Raw genomic sequence first — 15802 nt, 5'->3', positions numbered from 1 at the left:
AATAACAAACTCGGTACCAGTTATTATCAAATTTATTTCCCTTGTAAAATAATTTTCAGTTGTCACTCGCTAAAGTTCGTGACAATAGAAAATTATTTCATTCGGGACATAACTTTGATAATAACTGGTAACTTGTTTATTATCCTCTATTTAAATGCAGCATGCATAAATTCAGAAAATAAAACTGAAACATAATAAAACAATTTTGATATGTTGACCAAATGACAAAAAAAAAAAAAAAAGAACATGAATTTTACAAATGTATAACATCATATTCCAACAAATACAATAAGTACACCAACTGAACATGAAAAGAAATGTGATCACTAAATTTTGTCTTAAAGAAAGGATTAACATATATGGATATTCAAGACAATTACACGTTGATATACCATTTATTATTATACAGAACTGAGTGTTTGTCATTATTTAAACCTATTATAAATACATGGAGTGGGATATAGCCCACTGGTAAAGTAATCGGTCTGGGATCGATCCCCATTGGTGACCTCATTAGGCTATTTCTTGTTACAGCCAGTGCACCACAACTGGTATATCAAAGGCCGTGGTATGTACTATCCTGTCTGTGGGATGGTGCATATAAAAGATCTCTCGCTACTAATAGAAAATGTAGCAGGTTTCCTCCATAAGACTAAGTCAGAATTACTAAATGTTTAACATCCAATAGCCGATGATTAATAAATCAATGTATTTGAGCGGCGTCATTAAACAAAACAAACTTTAACTTTTTAACTTTATAAATTTGTACAAACTAACCATAAGCCCGATTTCTTTTCATGTTCAGCATATATCACATTTTAATTAATGGAGAATCCATATGTTAAAATAATACTAAAATTCTGATTAGATTAGCAATCAGACGTGGAATCGTTTTCTTTCTGGGGAAGACAGATTTCAGTTTATTTTTTAAGTTAGAATAATCAAATAACTGAAGTACTACAAAACACCTGGACCCCGTTCCACAAAGCGATCTTAGCCCTAAGATCACCTTAAGTGCATGGCTACCTTATGCACTAAGGTGATCTTAGTGCTAAGATCGCTTCGTGGAACGGGGCCCTGGTTGGCTAGTAATATCTTGATGAAAGTACAAGTTAAATTATGTTGTTGTTTTTTTGTTTTTTTTATCTGACCAACTTATGAATTGATTTTTCAAATAACAAACCTGATCTTGTGATAGGAGAGTTGCTTGAAATGATATTCATTATTTTTCCCTTGGCGATACTGGCCGCCTTTCGCTTCGGCCTTCTCTCTGTACTATCCTCGATCTAAACAGAGAAGCAGACAGTTAAACAGTCGGCAATATGGTGGTTACACTCGGCAGGTCACGGGATTTCAAATTTTATGGTAAACACTTTTGTGGTTCCATACCATATGAAATTCAGAACCAATCAAAAACTGTTTTTCAGTAATCAGGGTAATAGTCGATTATGTTACATAATAATATGATAAAAAATTAAAATTTGTCATGTTTTCCCCTAGATCCTACAAGAAAAGATTGTTTCCATGAAATCATGTGGCCTACTCAGGGTTGATATTAAAGTTCACATAAGATATTTTCCTCACAACCATGCAAGGTGATTAAGGAAAATCGCCTGCACATCAGAGCTTCTCTTTCTTTTTTTAAAACTTATTTTCGTGCTTATATCCAATTAAGGTTCAAGCATGCTGTCCTGGACACACACCTCAGCAATCTGGGCTGTCTGTCCAGGACAGTGGGTTAGTGGATACCTACCAGCCTTATATCTGATGGCTTAACCACGACACCACCAAGGCCGGTACATGAGAGCTATCATCTACCCCAACCCCTTGAATCGTTAAGCTCGCTCTGAGTGGGACCCGGTACCGGGATGTGAACCCAGTACCTACCAGCCTTATATCTGATGGCTTAACCACGACACCACCGAGGCCGGTACATGAGAGCTATCATCTACCCCAACCCCTTGAATCGATAAGATCCGGTACCGGGATATGAACCCAGTACCTACTAGCCTTATATCTGATGGCTTAACCACGACACCACCAATGCCGGTACATGAGTGCTATCATCTACACCAACCCCTTGAATCGATAAGATCACTCTGAGTGGGATCCGGTACCGGGATGTGAACCCAGTACCTTCTAGCCTTATATCTGATGGCTTAACCACGACACCACCAATGCCGGTACATGAGTGCTATCATCTACACCAACCCCTTGAATCGATAAGATCACTCTGAGTGGGATCCGGTACCGGGATATGAACCCAGTAGCTACCAGCTTCAAGTCTGATGGCTTAACCACGACACCACTGAGGCCGGTAATATGGGCACGAAGAAGGCCTGTAGATGTACCAACCTGCTCTGTTTGACCTTCTAGCTGGTGACATCTTTTCCTGAGAGATTTCTTCAGACCTTTGACAGCGCTCGGTGGAGTTGCATTGATGTTTATGTGTCCCATCGTGTCAATTTCATCATTCACAAACACTGGGGCAGGTGGAATACCCTGAAAGACAAATAATGCATTATCATTACAGTAAACTACAAAAAACATTAGGACAAAAATAGCGAAGAGAAAAAGAAGGCAGTTACAGTCACGTGACCAGAATAAGAGGGAGTATGCAGTAGAAGAATTTAGGCCATCCCATTGGTTAAAAAACGACACCACTAGAGCAAAATGATTAATTAATCATCGGCTATTGGATGTCAAACATTTGGTAATTCTGACTAGTAGACATCAGTGGAAACCCGCTACATGTTTTCATTAGCAGTAAGGGATCTTTTATATATGCATTTTCCCCCACAGACAGGACAGCATATACCAAGGTCTTTGACCAGTTGTGGTGCACTGGTTGGAACGATAAAAAAAACCCCAATCAGTTGAACATATGGTTGGAATCCTCTCAGATAATGAGAGACAAAACATGCCACACCCATGCCATGGGCTAATCTTTTCCATCATTTGTTTGTTACCTATATCTAATTACGGTTCAAGCACACACCGTAGCTATCTGAGTTGTCTGTCCAGGACAGTGGGTTAGTAGTTAGTTTAGTGAGAGAGAAGTTGGTGTAGTGGTCTTACACCTACCCATTGATTGTTAAACTAGCTCTGGGTAGAAGCCGGTACCAGAATGCAAACCCAGAGCCTAATAGGCATAAGTAGAGTGGCTTGACCACTACACCAGTCCATTGAGGCTGGTTTTTCGATTAGCAGCAAGGGATATTTTATATGAATACCCCAAGCCAATTGAAATACATTTTATATAATGTTTTCCCAAGCTTGTTTTAGCATGATGCGGTACCATGCCTCAGTAGCCGTGCTATCTTGCCTTAATCAGCGCCATGCTGCCCCAGGGTTCAAAACTCACCAAAAAATATGGTGGCCCAAAAAATTATAATTATGGTAAGCGAACCAAGAGTACAATTTTAATGTGGAATATAAATATTAATAGTGGCTCATATTTTATAGCTCTAAAGAAGATAATGTTATCTGGGTGACTAACGTCATTACTTTTTAATATTAAAGTCGCCCAAAGAGGACCTTGGTCGCATTTGGCGACCTGGGCACAGGCCGTTTCGAGCCCTGTGCCCTGAGATTAAACAAGTCTTTTTCAATAATTAATTATAATATTGCCATTATAAAACACTCAAAAAAGTATTATTAATTAATAAAATATGCTGTTACCGGTATATATTTTGCCATTCATTTATTAAAACACATTAATTACATTTATTTCTATTTCAATTAATATTTTGTCTTTAATAAAAACAAAAAGTGTCCTGAAAATGCCCCAAAAGTGCTTAGTCTACCATGGCTTGCCAGATGTCGAGGGAAAACACTATTCACAGATTTATGCAGGGTTCTTTCCCAGAGTCTCATGTCTGATGCGATTGGGAAAATGATTATGAGTAAATCATACTTGGGATATTTTTTCAGGCCACTGAATTGATGCTGTACACCACTGTTAAATTAATTTATTAGAGCATACATAATTAAATATACTGTATATACAGTGATAGAAATAAGCAGAAATTTTCACTTGTCCACCAGACAAATATATCTAGAAATCTACTTGTCCACCAATATTTTCACTTGTCCACTGGACAAATATATCTAGAAATCTACTTGTCCACCAATATTTTCACCTGTCCACTGGACAAATATATCTAGAAATCTACTTGTCCACCAATATTTTCACTTGTCCACTGGACAATTATATCTAGAAATCTACTTGTCCACCAATATTTTCACTTATCCAAATAAGTTTTTAGTTTTATTCAAGTGCAAGGATATTAGTTTTGATTATTCAAAATGAAACTGCATTAAACATTTTCACTTGTCCACTGGACAACAACCACTGAGGTATATTTTGCTTGTCCGAGCAGATTTTCACTTATCAGGACAAACGGACACGTGCTTATTTTGAACACTGATATATTGGGAATTTTCAGTGCTAATTTCTTTCGGGAAGGGGCCAATGTTCGGACCGACAATCGCCTGGATACATCCCTGCTATTTTACATCTATCTGTGACTGTATATTATTGGCCAGACAGTGACAGCCAGCCGTGACTACTAGTGGTGAGACAACCTGCAGCTTGGCCACCTGTTCTTGAAGCTGACTGTTGGAAGTCTTCAAGTCGCAGATGATCGCCTCGCTCGCCTTCAGGCTGATTTCCGTCTGTCTCTGCAGCGCTTGCCTCTCGTCTCTCAGGTGGTGTACCTGGACAAAAACAAAACACCAGATAAAACCAGGCAGGTATATACTGGCCAGGGAAAGAAAAAAAAAAGAAAATGTTTTATTTAACGACACACTGAACACATTGTATTTACGGTTGTATGGTGTCGGACATATGATTAAGGACCACACAGATATTGAGAGAGGAAACCCGCTGTCGCCACTTCATGGGCTATTCTTTTCGATTAGCAGCAAGGGATCTTTTATATGCACCATCCCACAAACAGGGTGGTACATACCACGGCCTTTGTTACACCAGTTGTAGACCACTGGCTGGAACAAGAAATAGCCCAATGGGTCCGACGGGGATCGATCCCAGACTGACCGCGCATCAAGCAAACACTTTACCACTGGGCTTTGTCTTGCCCCCATACTGGCCAGGGCTTCTAGATGATGGTAGCCCCACTCCCATGGCTAGTGATATTCCATGTTGGGCTAGTAAATAACTACTATTGCCATGCCCCATGGTTAGTGAAATTATTTTTGGTCAAATGCTGCAGTTAAGTCTATTTTGTAAATATGAATATCCTGCCTGTTTTTAAGCTCTATCTCCCTCTTTAGGTGACATATCAGGAGCCTAATTCACTAAACTCTCACAACTTTGCGATCTCGCAGTGCAGTGCTAAATGACTTGCAAAGAGGATGCTTTGTTGTCTAGCAGAGCCTAAGAGACTTTTGTGAATTAGGCCCCTGATTATTACTATTATTTAGTAAAATTGTATTAACTTATAGTGAAGTAGGGCTAGTGAATTTTTAATCGTGGCTAGTAAATTTTTTAAATCACTAATCCCATGGCTAGTGGATTTAACACAAATTCTTGAAGCCCTGACACTGGGTTTAATGTGTGCTCAAACACAAAAAGAAAACACCAGATAAACAGCAGTTAAGTCACATTGTAGGTACATACTGGGTTTAATGTCTGCTCCAACACAAAAATAAACAGTGGTTACATCACCAGGCCAGTAGATACTGGGGTCAGTACATGCTCCATCGACAACACAAAAATAAAATACCAGTTAAACTGTGACCAACTGCTGTTTAACTGGTGTTTTGTTTGTGTGTTGAAGAAGCAAAAGTTAAAAGTTTGTGTTGTTTAACAACAGCACTAGAGCACATCAATTTATTTTTTATCATCGGCTAGTGGATGTCAAACATTTAGTAATTTTGATAGTTTTAGAGAGGAAACCTGCTACTTTTTGTCCAATTAGTAGGAAGGGGTCTTTTATATGCACCATCCCAGACAGGATAACACACACCACAGCCTTTGATATACCAGTCATGGATTAAGAAATAGCCCACTGGTGGGGATCGATCCTAGATTGACCATGCATCAGGCGGGCACTTTACCACTGGGCAACTTCTGTTTAACTGGCATTTTGTTTTTGCGTTGGCAAAGCAATTGCTGTACGTGCCTTGTGGCTTAATGAAAAAAAATCTACAGACCTTTTTCTTGAGTTCTTTAATTTCCACAGCCTGGCTCTTCAGCAAGGTTTCCAGTTTGCCAACAAGTTCATCTCGGTTCTGTCGCCAACTCTGTGAAAATTATGTTAACACACCTGAGGAATGTTTTTTTGTTTTTTGTTTTTGCAGTCATGTGAATTTACAGCGGTAAATATGGAATGATCAATGAATTAGGATGTTCACTGTATTTTAAAATCAAAGGCTGCTTACACAATATTATGAAAAACATCATTAAAAACAGCGGAATTAATTTTTAATGAATATGAAAGGAACATTAGTTAAACGAGACGCAGTCATTTGGTGTATAGCATTGATTATTTTGACTCCTGGATGACAGACAGATATGCAACCTGTTCCTGCTATATGGTATAGAAAAAACAGCAAGAATATTGTATCTCCAAATTTTCAGACACCAAAAATTAGTTCTACTGGTCTACAAGGGGAGATCTAACAGCATTGCATGGACTTCCATGTCCAGTTGACATTTTAGTTATAAATAACAATTTAAATATTGACCAGTTACACATCGCCTTTTATAGCGTTATTCGGGAGCATACAAATTCTAAAAATATCAGGCAAGACTATTTATGCAAGAGGCGAACTTGTTGGTATATTTCAACATTAAAAAAACAGGGGGGAAAGTGCAGTAATAAACTCTGGATTGTATACTAGTATAAACAGATTTATGGCTATACCATCACAGCTTCTTTTCCATCTTAAAATGAATTTTATATAAAATTTTATATTGAAATTGTGTTTCCGGCATACTTCGTAATTCATCCGAATCATTTCGTATACACTAGGTATAATTCCGAATGTTTTCAATTTTTTTTTACAAATTACTGGTATGATTTTGCAAGTAAGGTTTTGACTGGTAGAATGAAAGGTCAACTGGACATGAGCTTCAACAGGGTGCTGTTAGATCCACAGGTAATAATAATTAACCAGTGAAGCTAATTTTAATTAGATTGGACACCACCCAGAGTCTGTTGATATCGATTGATCCTGTCACACAGTTATTGGACTTCATGTTATTGTTTACATCCCACCCCACTAATGTTTAATAAAGTTAGAACATTGTACTGCTACACATAGCTGATACATAGAACATACTCCACGATGTCTCGTGATATCATAATTTATCAGCACGAGTTGAAATCTAAGGCTTAGAGGCAAGATGTAAACAAAACATGAAGGTACAATAATTATGTGGGGTATTCTTTTTATCATCAATTATTATTCTTTTCATTTGCGACAAATGTTAGTGATGTGGGTTTGGCAGTGGTAGACTCGTCAGCTAGCAGAACGACAGTGGCCTGACGTCACTAATGATAGGTTTAGTGCTGAAACATACACAGTGACGTAACAAAAAAAGCGATATCTCCTGGAAGAACATCGCAGGAGATATAGCAAATTATAGTGCCAGCGATATCTCCAACAAAAGTCTTTAATGGATGATAAATAAATGTATATAATCTACAAAACACAAAGAAAGGCAAGAGAATTTTTAAATACATTACACTATTCCACACTGATCTGTAAGTTTGTTTTGCTTAAGGACACCACTAGAGTACATTGATTTATTAATCATCAGCTATCGGATGTCACACAAATGGTAATTCTGACACAGTTTTCAGAGGAATTAGCTACATTTTCCCCATCACCAACAAATGATTTTTAATGTGCACTTTCCATGGACAGGACAGTACATTCCATGGTTCTTTGATACACCATTTGTGAGGCACTGGCTGGGACAGGGAAAAAAACCCCAGGGTTCCATTGAGGGTAAGGCTAGGATGGAGTCGGATATACCAGTAGTGAGGCACTGGCTGGGATGGGCAAAAAAACCCAGGGTTCCACTGAAGGTAAGGCTAGGATGGAGTCTGACCTGCATTTCTTCATCTTTTTCAGACAGGTGTCCCTTAATCAAGGACAGCTGTTTTTCTACATCTGTCTTCTGCTTCTGCAACTTCAGTACCTCAAACGATTTCTCCTGCAAAATAAAACACATCAACAGTGTTAAATACACTGATGACAAGAAATAGGGAAACACATAAAAAAAGTAACAGCAAATACTGACTGCAACCAAAACACTCAACTAAAGCATCAGGAAGTTAATTATGTTACTGGCAGTTAGTCCCGCAGTACTGACATTCAACCCTATATAACCACTCTAGTAGTGAATTAAATTTGATCTTAAATACCATGTGTTTCATCAGTGTACTGTAAAATAAATAAATGAATGGAAAAAAACATACAACCAAATATAACACTTCTTTTATGTCCTAGAGTACATTGCAGAGTTGAAAAATTATCAGTTAAGTTGTGTGGACTAGTCAAAAGCCTACCTTGTTCATATGAAATAAATGATTGTGACGGTTTAGAAGTATGAGGGATGTTATAAGTATATCTATATACTCCCATGGCTAGTGATATTCAATGTTGGGCTAGTAAATAACTATCATGCCCAACAGCTAGTGAAATTGTTTTGGTCAAATGTTGCAGTTAAGTCTATTTTGTCAATATGAATATCCTGCCCCATTCCACCACCCATTGTTAGTGTTTTTAAGCTCTGTCACCCTCTTTAGGTGACATATCTTATTATTACTATTATTTAGTAAAATTGTTAATCATGGCTAGTACATTTTTTAAATCACTGATCCCATGGCTAGTGGATTTTATAAAAATTCTAGAAGCCCTGTAATTCTGACAGTTTTCAGAGGAATCAGATACATTTCACCAAGAAATGATTTTTAATGTGAACTTTCCATGGACAGGACAATACATTCCATGGTTCTTTGATATACCAGCTATGGAGCATTGGCTGGTACGGGGGGAGGGAGGGGGAGAGGGAGGGAGGGAGGGAAACCCAGGGTTCCACTGAGGTTAAACTAGGATGGAGTCTGACCTTCATTTCTTCATCTTTTTTAGACAGGTGTCCCTTCATCGAGGACAGCTGTTTTTCTATGTCTGCCATCTGCTTCTCCACCTTCAATACCTCAAACGATTTCTCCTGCAAAATAAAACACATCAACACAGTGTTAAATATGCTGATGACAAGAAATAGGGGAACACATAAAAAAAAGTGACAGCAAATACTGACTGCAACGAAAACACTCAACTAAAGCGTCAGGAAGTTAACCAGGTTACTAGCATTCAACCCTATATTACATATCTGGATTTTATACAGATATAACCACTCTAGTGGTGAATTAAATTTGATTTTAAATACCATGTGTTTCATCAGTATACTGGAAAATAATTACCTAAAACGATTTCAACAAAATAAATAAATGAATGGGAAAAGAAAACGACAACCAAATATAACATGTCTTTTAAGTCCTACAGCATGTACATTGCAGAGATGAAAAACTATCAGTTAAGTTGTGTGGACTAGTCAAAAGCTTACCTTGTTCATATGAAATAAATGATTGTGATGGTTTAAGAGGTATGAGGGACGTTATAAGTATATCTATATACTCCCATGGCTAGTGATATTCATTGTTGGGCTATTAAATAACTACTATGCCTGATGGCTAGTGAAACTGTTTTGGTTAAATATTCCAGTTAAGTCTATTTAGTAAATATGAATATGCTGCCCCACTCCACCCCCACCCCCCCCACCCCACACACACACCCCAATGTTAGTGTTTTTAACCTCTATCTCCCTCTTTAGGTGACATATTTTATTATTACTATTATTTAGTAAAATTGTATTAACTTACAGTGAAGTAGGGCTAGTGAATTTTTAATCGTGTCTGGTACATTTTTTAAATCACTGATCCCATGGCTAGTGGATTTTATAAAAATTCTAGAAGCCTTGTAATTCTGACAGTTTTCAGAGGAATCAGATACATTTCCCATCACCAACAAATGATTTTTACTGTGCACTTTCCATCAACAGGACAGTACATCCGATAGTTCTTTGGTATACCAGTCGTGAGGCATTGGCTGGGACGGGGAAAAAACCAGGGTTCCACTGAGGATAAGCTAGGATGGAGTCTGATATACCAGTCGTGAGGCATTGGCTGGGACAGGGAAAAAACCCAGGGTTCCACTGAGGGTAAACTTAGGATGGAGTCTAACCTGTGTTTCTTCATCTTTTTTAGACAGGTGTCCTTTAATCAAGGACATCTGTTTTTCTACGTCTGCCTTCTGCTTCTCCACCTTCACTACCTCAAACGATTTTTCCTGCAAAAAACCCCACATCAACACAGTGTTAAATACACTGATGACAAAAAATAAGGGAACACATAAAAAAAGTAACAGCAAATACTGACTGCAACCAAAACACTCAACTAAAGTATCAGGAAGTTAATTATGTTACTGGCAGTTAGTCCCGCAGTACTGACATTCAACCCTATATAACCACTCTAGTAGTGAATTAAATTTGATCTTAAATACCATGTGTTTCATCAGTGTATTGTAAAATAAATAAATGAATGGGAAAAAAAATATGACAACCAAACATAATACTTCTTTTAAGTCCTACAGCATGTACATTGCAGAGTTGAAAAATTATCAATTAAGTTGTGTGGACTAGCCAAAAGCTTACCTTGTTTATATGAAATAAATAATTGTGACGGTTTAGAGGTATGAGGGACGTTATAAGTATATCTATATACTCCCATGGCTAGTGATATTCAATGTTGCGCTAGTAAATAACTACCATGCCTGAAGGAAATTATTTTAGTCAAATGTTCCAGTTAAGTCTATTTAGTAAATATGAATATCCTGCCCCACTCCACCCACCAATGTTAGTGTTTTTAAGCTCTATCTCCCTCTTTAGGTGACATATCTTATTATTACTATTATTTAGTAAAATTGTATTAACTTAAAGTAAAGTAGGGCTTGTGAATTTTTAACCGTGGCTGGTACATTTTTTAAATCACTCATCCCATTCTAGAAACCCTGTAATTCTGACAGAGTTTACAGAGGAATCAGATACATTTTCCAATCACCAACAAATGATTTTTAACGTGCACTTTCCATGGACAGGACAGTACATTCGATGTTTCTTTGATATACCAGTTGTGAGGCACTGGCTGGGACGGGGAAAATGCCCAGGGTCAGGGCTTCTAGAAATTCTATAAAAATCCACTAGCCATAAGATCAGTGATTTAAAAAAGTTACTAGCCATGATTATAAATTCACTAGCCCTACTTTAATAAATACAATCAGATGCAGGTATGTCACCCAAAGAGGGAAATAGAGCTTAAAAACACTTTGATTTGGGTAGGTGGGTGGGGCAGGAAAGTCATATTTACAAAACAGACATAAATGCAACATTTTACAACTTTATTTCTTTCTAGCCGTCGGGCATGATGACAGTAGTTATTTACTAGCCCAACATTGAATATCACTAGCCATGGGAGTGGGGCTACCATAATCTAGAAGCCCTGTCTGGCATGGCAATAGTAGTTATTTACTAGCCCAACACTGAATATCACTAGCCAGGGAGTGGGGCTACCATAATCTAGAAGCCCTGTCTGGCATGGCAATAGTAGTTATTTACTAGCCCAACATTGAATATCACTAGCCATGGGAGTGGGACTACCATAATCTAGAAGCCCTGTCTGGCGTGGCAATAGTAGTTATTTACTAGCCCAACACTGAATATCACTAGCCATGGGAGTGGGGCTACCATAATCTAGAAGACCTGTCTGGCGATGGCAATAGTAGTTATTTACTAGCCCAACACTGAATATCACTAGCCATGGGAGTGGGGCTACCATAATCTAGAAGCCCTGTCTGGCATGGCAATAGTAGTTATTTACTAGCCCAACACTGAATATCACTAGCCATGGGAGTGGGGCTACCATAATCTAGAAGACCTGAGGGTTCACTGAGGGTAAACTAGGATGGAGTCTGACCTGTATTTCTTTATCTTTTTCAGACAGGTGTCCCTTAATCAAGGACAGCTGTTTTTCTACGTCTGCCTTCTGCTTCTCCAGCTTCACTACCTCAAACGATTTTTCCTGCAAAATAAAACACATCAACACAGTGTTAAATACACTGATGACAAGAAATGGGGGAACACATAAAAAAAAAGTAACAGCAACTACAGACTGCACCGAAAACACTCAACTAAAGCATCAGGAAGTTAACCATGTTACTGGCAGACAGTCTCGCAGTAATGACATTCAACCCTATATTACATCTCTGGATTTTATACAGATATAACCACTCTAATGGTGAATTAAATTTGATCTTAAATACCATGTGTTTCATCAGTATACTGTAAAATAATTCCCTAAAAACAATTTCCAACAAAATAAATAAATAAATGGGAAAAGAAAACAACAACAACCAAATATAACACTTCTTTTAAGTCCTACAGCATGTACATTGCAGTTGAAAAATTATCAGTTAAATTGTGTGGACTAGCCAAAAGCTCACCTTGTTCATATGAAATAAATGAATGTGACGGTTTAGAAGTATGAAGGACGTTATAAGTATATCTATATACTCCCATGGCTAGTGATATTCAATGTTGGACTAGTAAATAACTACCATGCCCGATGGCTAGTGAAATATTTTTGGTCAAATGTTGCAGTTAAGTCTATTTTGTAAATATGAATATCCTGCCCCACTCCACCCTCCAATGTTAGCATCCTTAAGCTCTATCTCCCTCTTTATCTTATTATTACTATTATTTAGTACAATTGTATTAACTTAAAGTGAAGCCATGGGAGGGCTAGTGAATTTTTAATCGTGGCTAGTAGTAGTTTTTTTAAAGCCCAACACTGAATCCTATGGGAGTGGATTTTATAAAAATTCTAGAATATTAGGTATTTACTAGCCCAACACTAATTCACTGACAGGGAGTTTTAATCAGAGGAATCAGATACATTTTTACCATCACAACACTGAATATCATTTTTAATGTGCACTTACCATAATCTACAGGACAGTACATTCGATGCTTATTTGATAGCCCCACACTGAATGAGGCACTGGCCAGGGAGTGGGGCTAAAAAGAAGACCTGAGGGTTCCACTGAGGGTAAGCTAGGATGGAGTCTGACCTGTAATTCTTTATCTTTTTCAGACAGGTGTCCCTTAATCAAGGACAGCTGTTTTTCTACGTCTGCCTTCTGCTTCTCCAGCTTCACTACCTCAAACGATTTTTCCTGCAAAATAAAACACATCAATACAGTGTTAAATAGACTGATGACAAGAAATAGGAGAACACATAAAAAAATTAACAGCAAATACAGACTGCAACGAAAACACTCAACTAAAGCATCAGGAAGTTAACCATGTTACTGGCAGACAGTCTCGCAGTAATGACATTCAACCCTATATTACATATCTGGATTTTATACAGATATAACCACTCTAGTGGTGAATTAAATTTGATCTTAAATACCATGTGTTTCATCAGTATACTGTAACATAATTCCCTAAAACGATTTTCAACAAAATAAATAAATAAATGGGAAAAGAAAACGACAACAACCAAATATAACACTTCTTTGAAGTCCTACAGTATGTACATTGCAGAGTTAAAAAATTATGAGTTAAGTTGTGTGGACTAGCCAAAAGCTTACTTTGTTCATATGAAATAAATGATTGTCACGGTTTAGAAGTATGAGGGATGTTATAAGTATATCTACATACTCCCATGGCTAGTGATATTCAATGTTGGGCCAGTAAATAACTATCCTGCCCCACTCCACCCTCCAATGTTAGTGTTTTTAAGCTCTATTTCTATCATGCCCAATGGCTAGTGAAATGTTTTTGGTCAAATGTTCCAGTTAAGTCTATTTTGTCAATATGAATATCCTGCCCCACTCCCCCCCCTCCCCCCCAATGTTAGTGTTTTTAAGCTCTATCTCCCCCTTTAGGTGATTTAATTTATTATTACTATTATTTAGTAAAATTGTATTAACTTAAAGTAAAGTAGGGCTAGTGAATTTTTAATCGTGGCTAGTACATTTTTTAAATCACTGATCCCATGGCTAGTGGATTTTATAAAAATTGTAGAAGCCCTGTAATTCTGACATAGTTTTCAGAGGAATCAGATACATTTCCCATCACCAACAAATGATTTTTAATGTGCACTTTCCATGGACAGGACAGTACATTCGATGCTTCTTTGATATACCAGTTGTGAGGCACTGGCTGGGAAGGGGGAAAAAAACCCAGGGTTCCACTGAGGGTAAGCTAGGATAGAGTCTGACCTGCAATTCTTCATCTTTTTCAGACAGGTGTCCCTTAATCAAGGACAGCTGTTTTTCTACGTCTGCCTTCTGCTTCTCCAGCTTCACTACCTCAAACGATTTTTCCTGCAAAATAAAACGCATCAACACAGTGTTAAATATGCTGATGACAAGAAATAGGGGAACACATAAAAAAGTAACAGCAAATACTGACTGCAACCAAAACACTCAACTAAAGTGTCAGGAAGTTAACCATGTTACTGGCAGACAGTCTCGCAGTAATGCCATTCAACCCTATATTACATCTCTGGATTTTATACAGATATAACCACTCTAGTGGTGAATTAAATTTGATCTTAAATACCATGTGTTTCATCAGTATACTGTAAAATAATTCCCTAAAACGATTTCCAACAAAATAAATAAATGAATGGGAAAAGAAAATGACAACAACCAAATATAACACTTCTTGTAAGTCCTACAAGCATGTATATTGCAGAGTTAAAACATTATCAGTTAAGTTGTGTGGACTAGCCAAAAGCTTACCTTGTTCATATGAAATAAATGATTGTGATGGTTCAGAGGTATGAGGGACGTTATATGTATATCTATAGGTAGCGTTGTGGGTTTTTTCTCCCCATCAAACCACCCACCAGCAAAGTTTACCAATAAATCCAAGTGGATAGGACAACACACTCGCTGATTATAATTAAGTTACATTTATTAGTTATAATGATTATTATCTCTACAGCAGATTAGTTTAAAAATGTAGTTTATGGAAAGAAATAAAAATAAACTACTGTAGGGCTAAATTGTCAATGATAACTATTAATTTCCTCAAGACGTGCCTGGACAATATTTTGTTTTCTTAAATAAATTCAATGCTTACTTTCTCTGAATAATTATCGGCTCCGTCGGTATAATCTCCTGTTCTTGTTTACTTTTTTAACCGTCAACCCAAAAGTTAGGGAAGTCATCCCCAGGTTGACGTTGTAAGTCATCCTGAATTTGACGTCGTAACAAATATTCCCCACCATAAATAAACATATTTTTTTTCTGTACATCACATCATGTTTGTAATATATAAGAATATACAGGCATTGAAATAAGTCGAGAACGGTCGTTCAGGTTACTGGAAGGTTACCACATGTAAAAAAAGTCGAGAACTAAGTTTCATTCTCGACAAACATTTCAACACTACAGTAATTTCATTTCCGAATGTAAACCGGGCAATGCATTCCGGACTTCCGCGTTTCATTTTCTCATAAGGAATTGCATCGATGTTCGCTCGCACTTGTGCAATTGCAAGCAATTTTGGCAATCCGCGTTTAAGCAGCGCACACTAGATAAATCTACTTCCGGATTTCTTTTTTCATATTGATGTCCACGCACACCGATACCATTTCAGAACGTCCATGTTAAAAGTAGTAGTAACAGGAATTCA

General features: G+C 37.5%; 1 protein-coding gene across 5 annotated transcripts in view; it reads right to left on the bottom strand.

Moving 5' to 3' along the window:
* The window catches only part of LOC121389870 (kinesin-like protein KIF20B), an 81919-nt gene that overhangs the window by 6748 nt on the left and 59369 nt on the right, over positions 1 to 15802 (bottom strand). For 4 of the 5 annotated variants that reach the window (XM_041521525.1, XM_041521526.1, XM_041521528.1 and 1 more), the window contains exons 25-34: positions 14380 to 14484; positions 13222 to 13326; positions 12069 to 12173; positions 10282 to 10386; positions 9104 to 9208; positions 8084 to 8188; positions 6178 to 6267; positions 4588 to 4719; positions 2356 to 2502; positions 1184 to 1286 (exon numbers count right to left, since the gene is read on the bottom strand). In XM_041521525.1, coding sequence (XP_041377459.1) covers positions 1184 to 1286; positions 2356 to 2502; positions 4588 to 4719; positions 6178 to 6267; positions 8084 to 8188; positions 9104 to 9208; positions 10282 to 10386; positions 12069 to 12173; positions 13222 to 13326; positions 14380 to 14484 — 1102 coding nt within the window. The remainder of the gene's footprint in view (positions 1 to 1183; positions 1287 to 2355; positions 2503 to 4587; positions 4720 to 6177; positions 6268 to 8083; positions 8189 to 9103; positions 9209 to 10281; positions 10387 to 12068; positions 12174 to 13221; positions 13327 to 14379; positions 14485 to 15802) is intronic. The other variant, XM_041521527.1, reaches the window with a different exon arrangement.

The sequence above is a fragment of the Gigantopelta aegis genome, chromosome 15 (genome assembly GCF_016097555.1).
Source record: "Gigantopelta aegis isolate Gae_Host chromosome 15, Gae_host_genome, whole genome shotgun sequence".
Lineage (NCBI taxonomy): Eukaryota > Metazoa > Mollusca > Gastropoda > Neomphalida > Peltospiridae > Gigantopelta > Gigantopelta aegis.
This window is presented reverse-complemented; position numbering and strand designations above follow the sequence as displayed.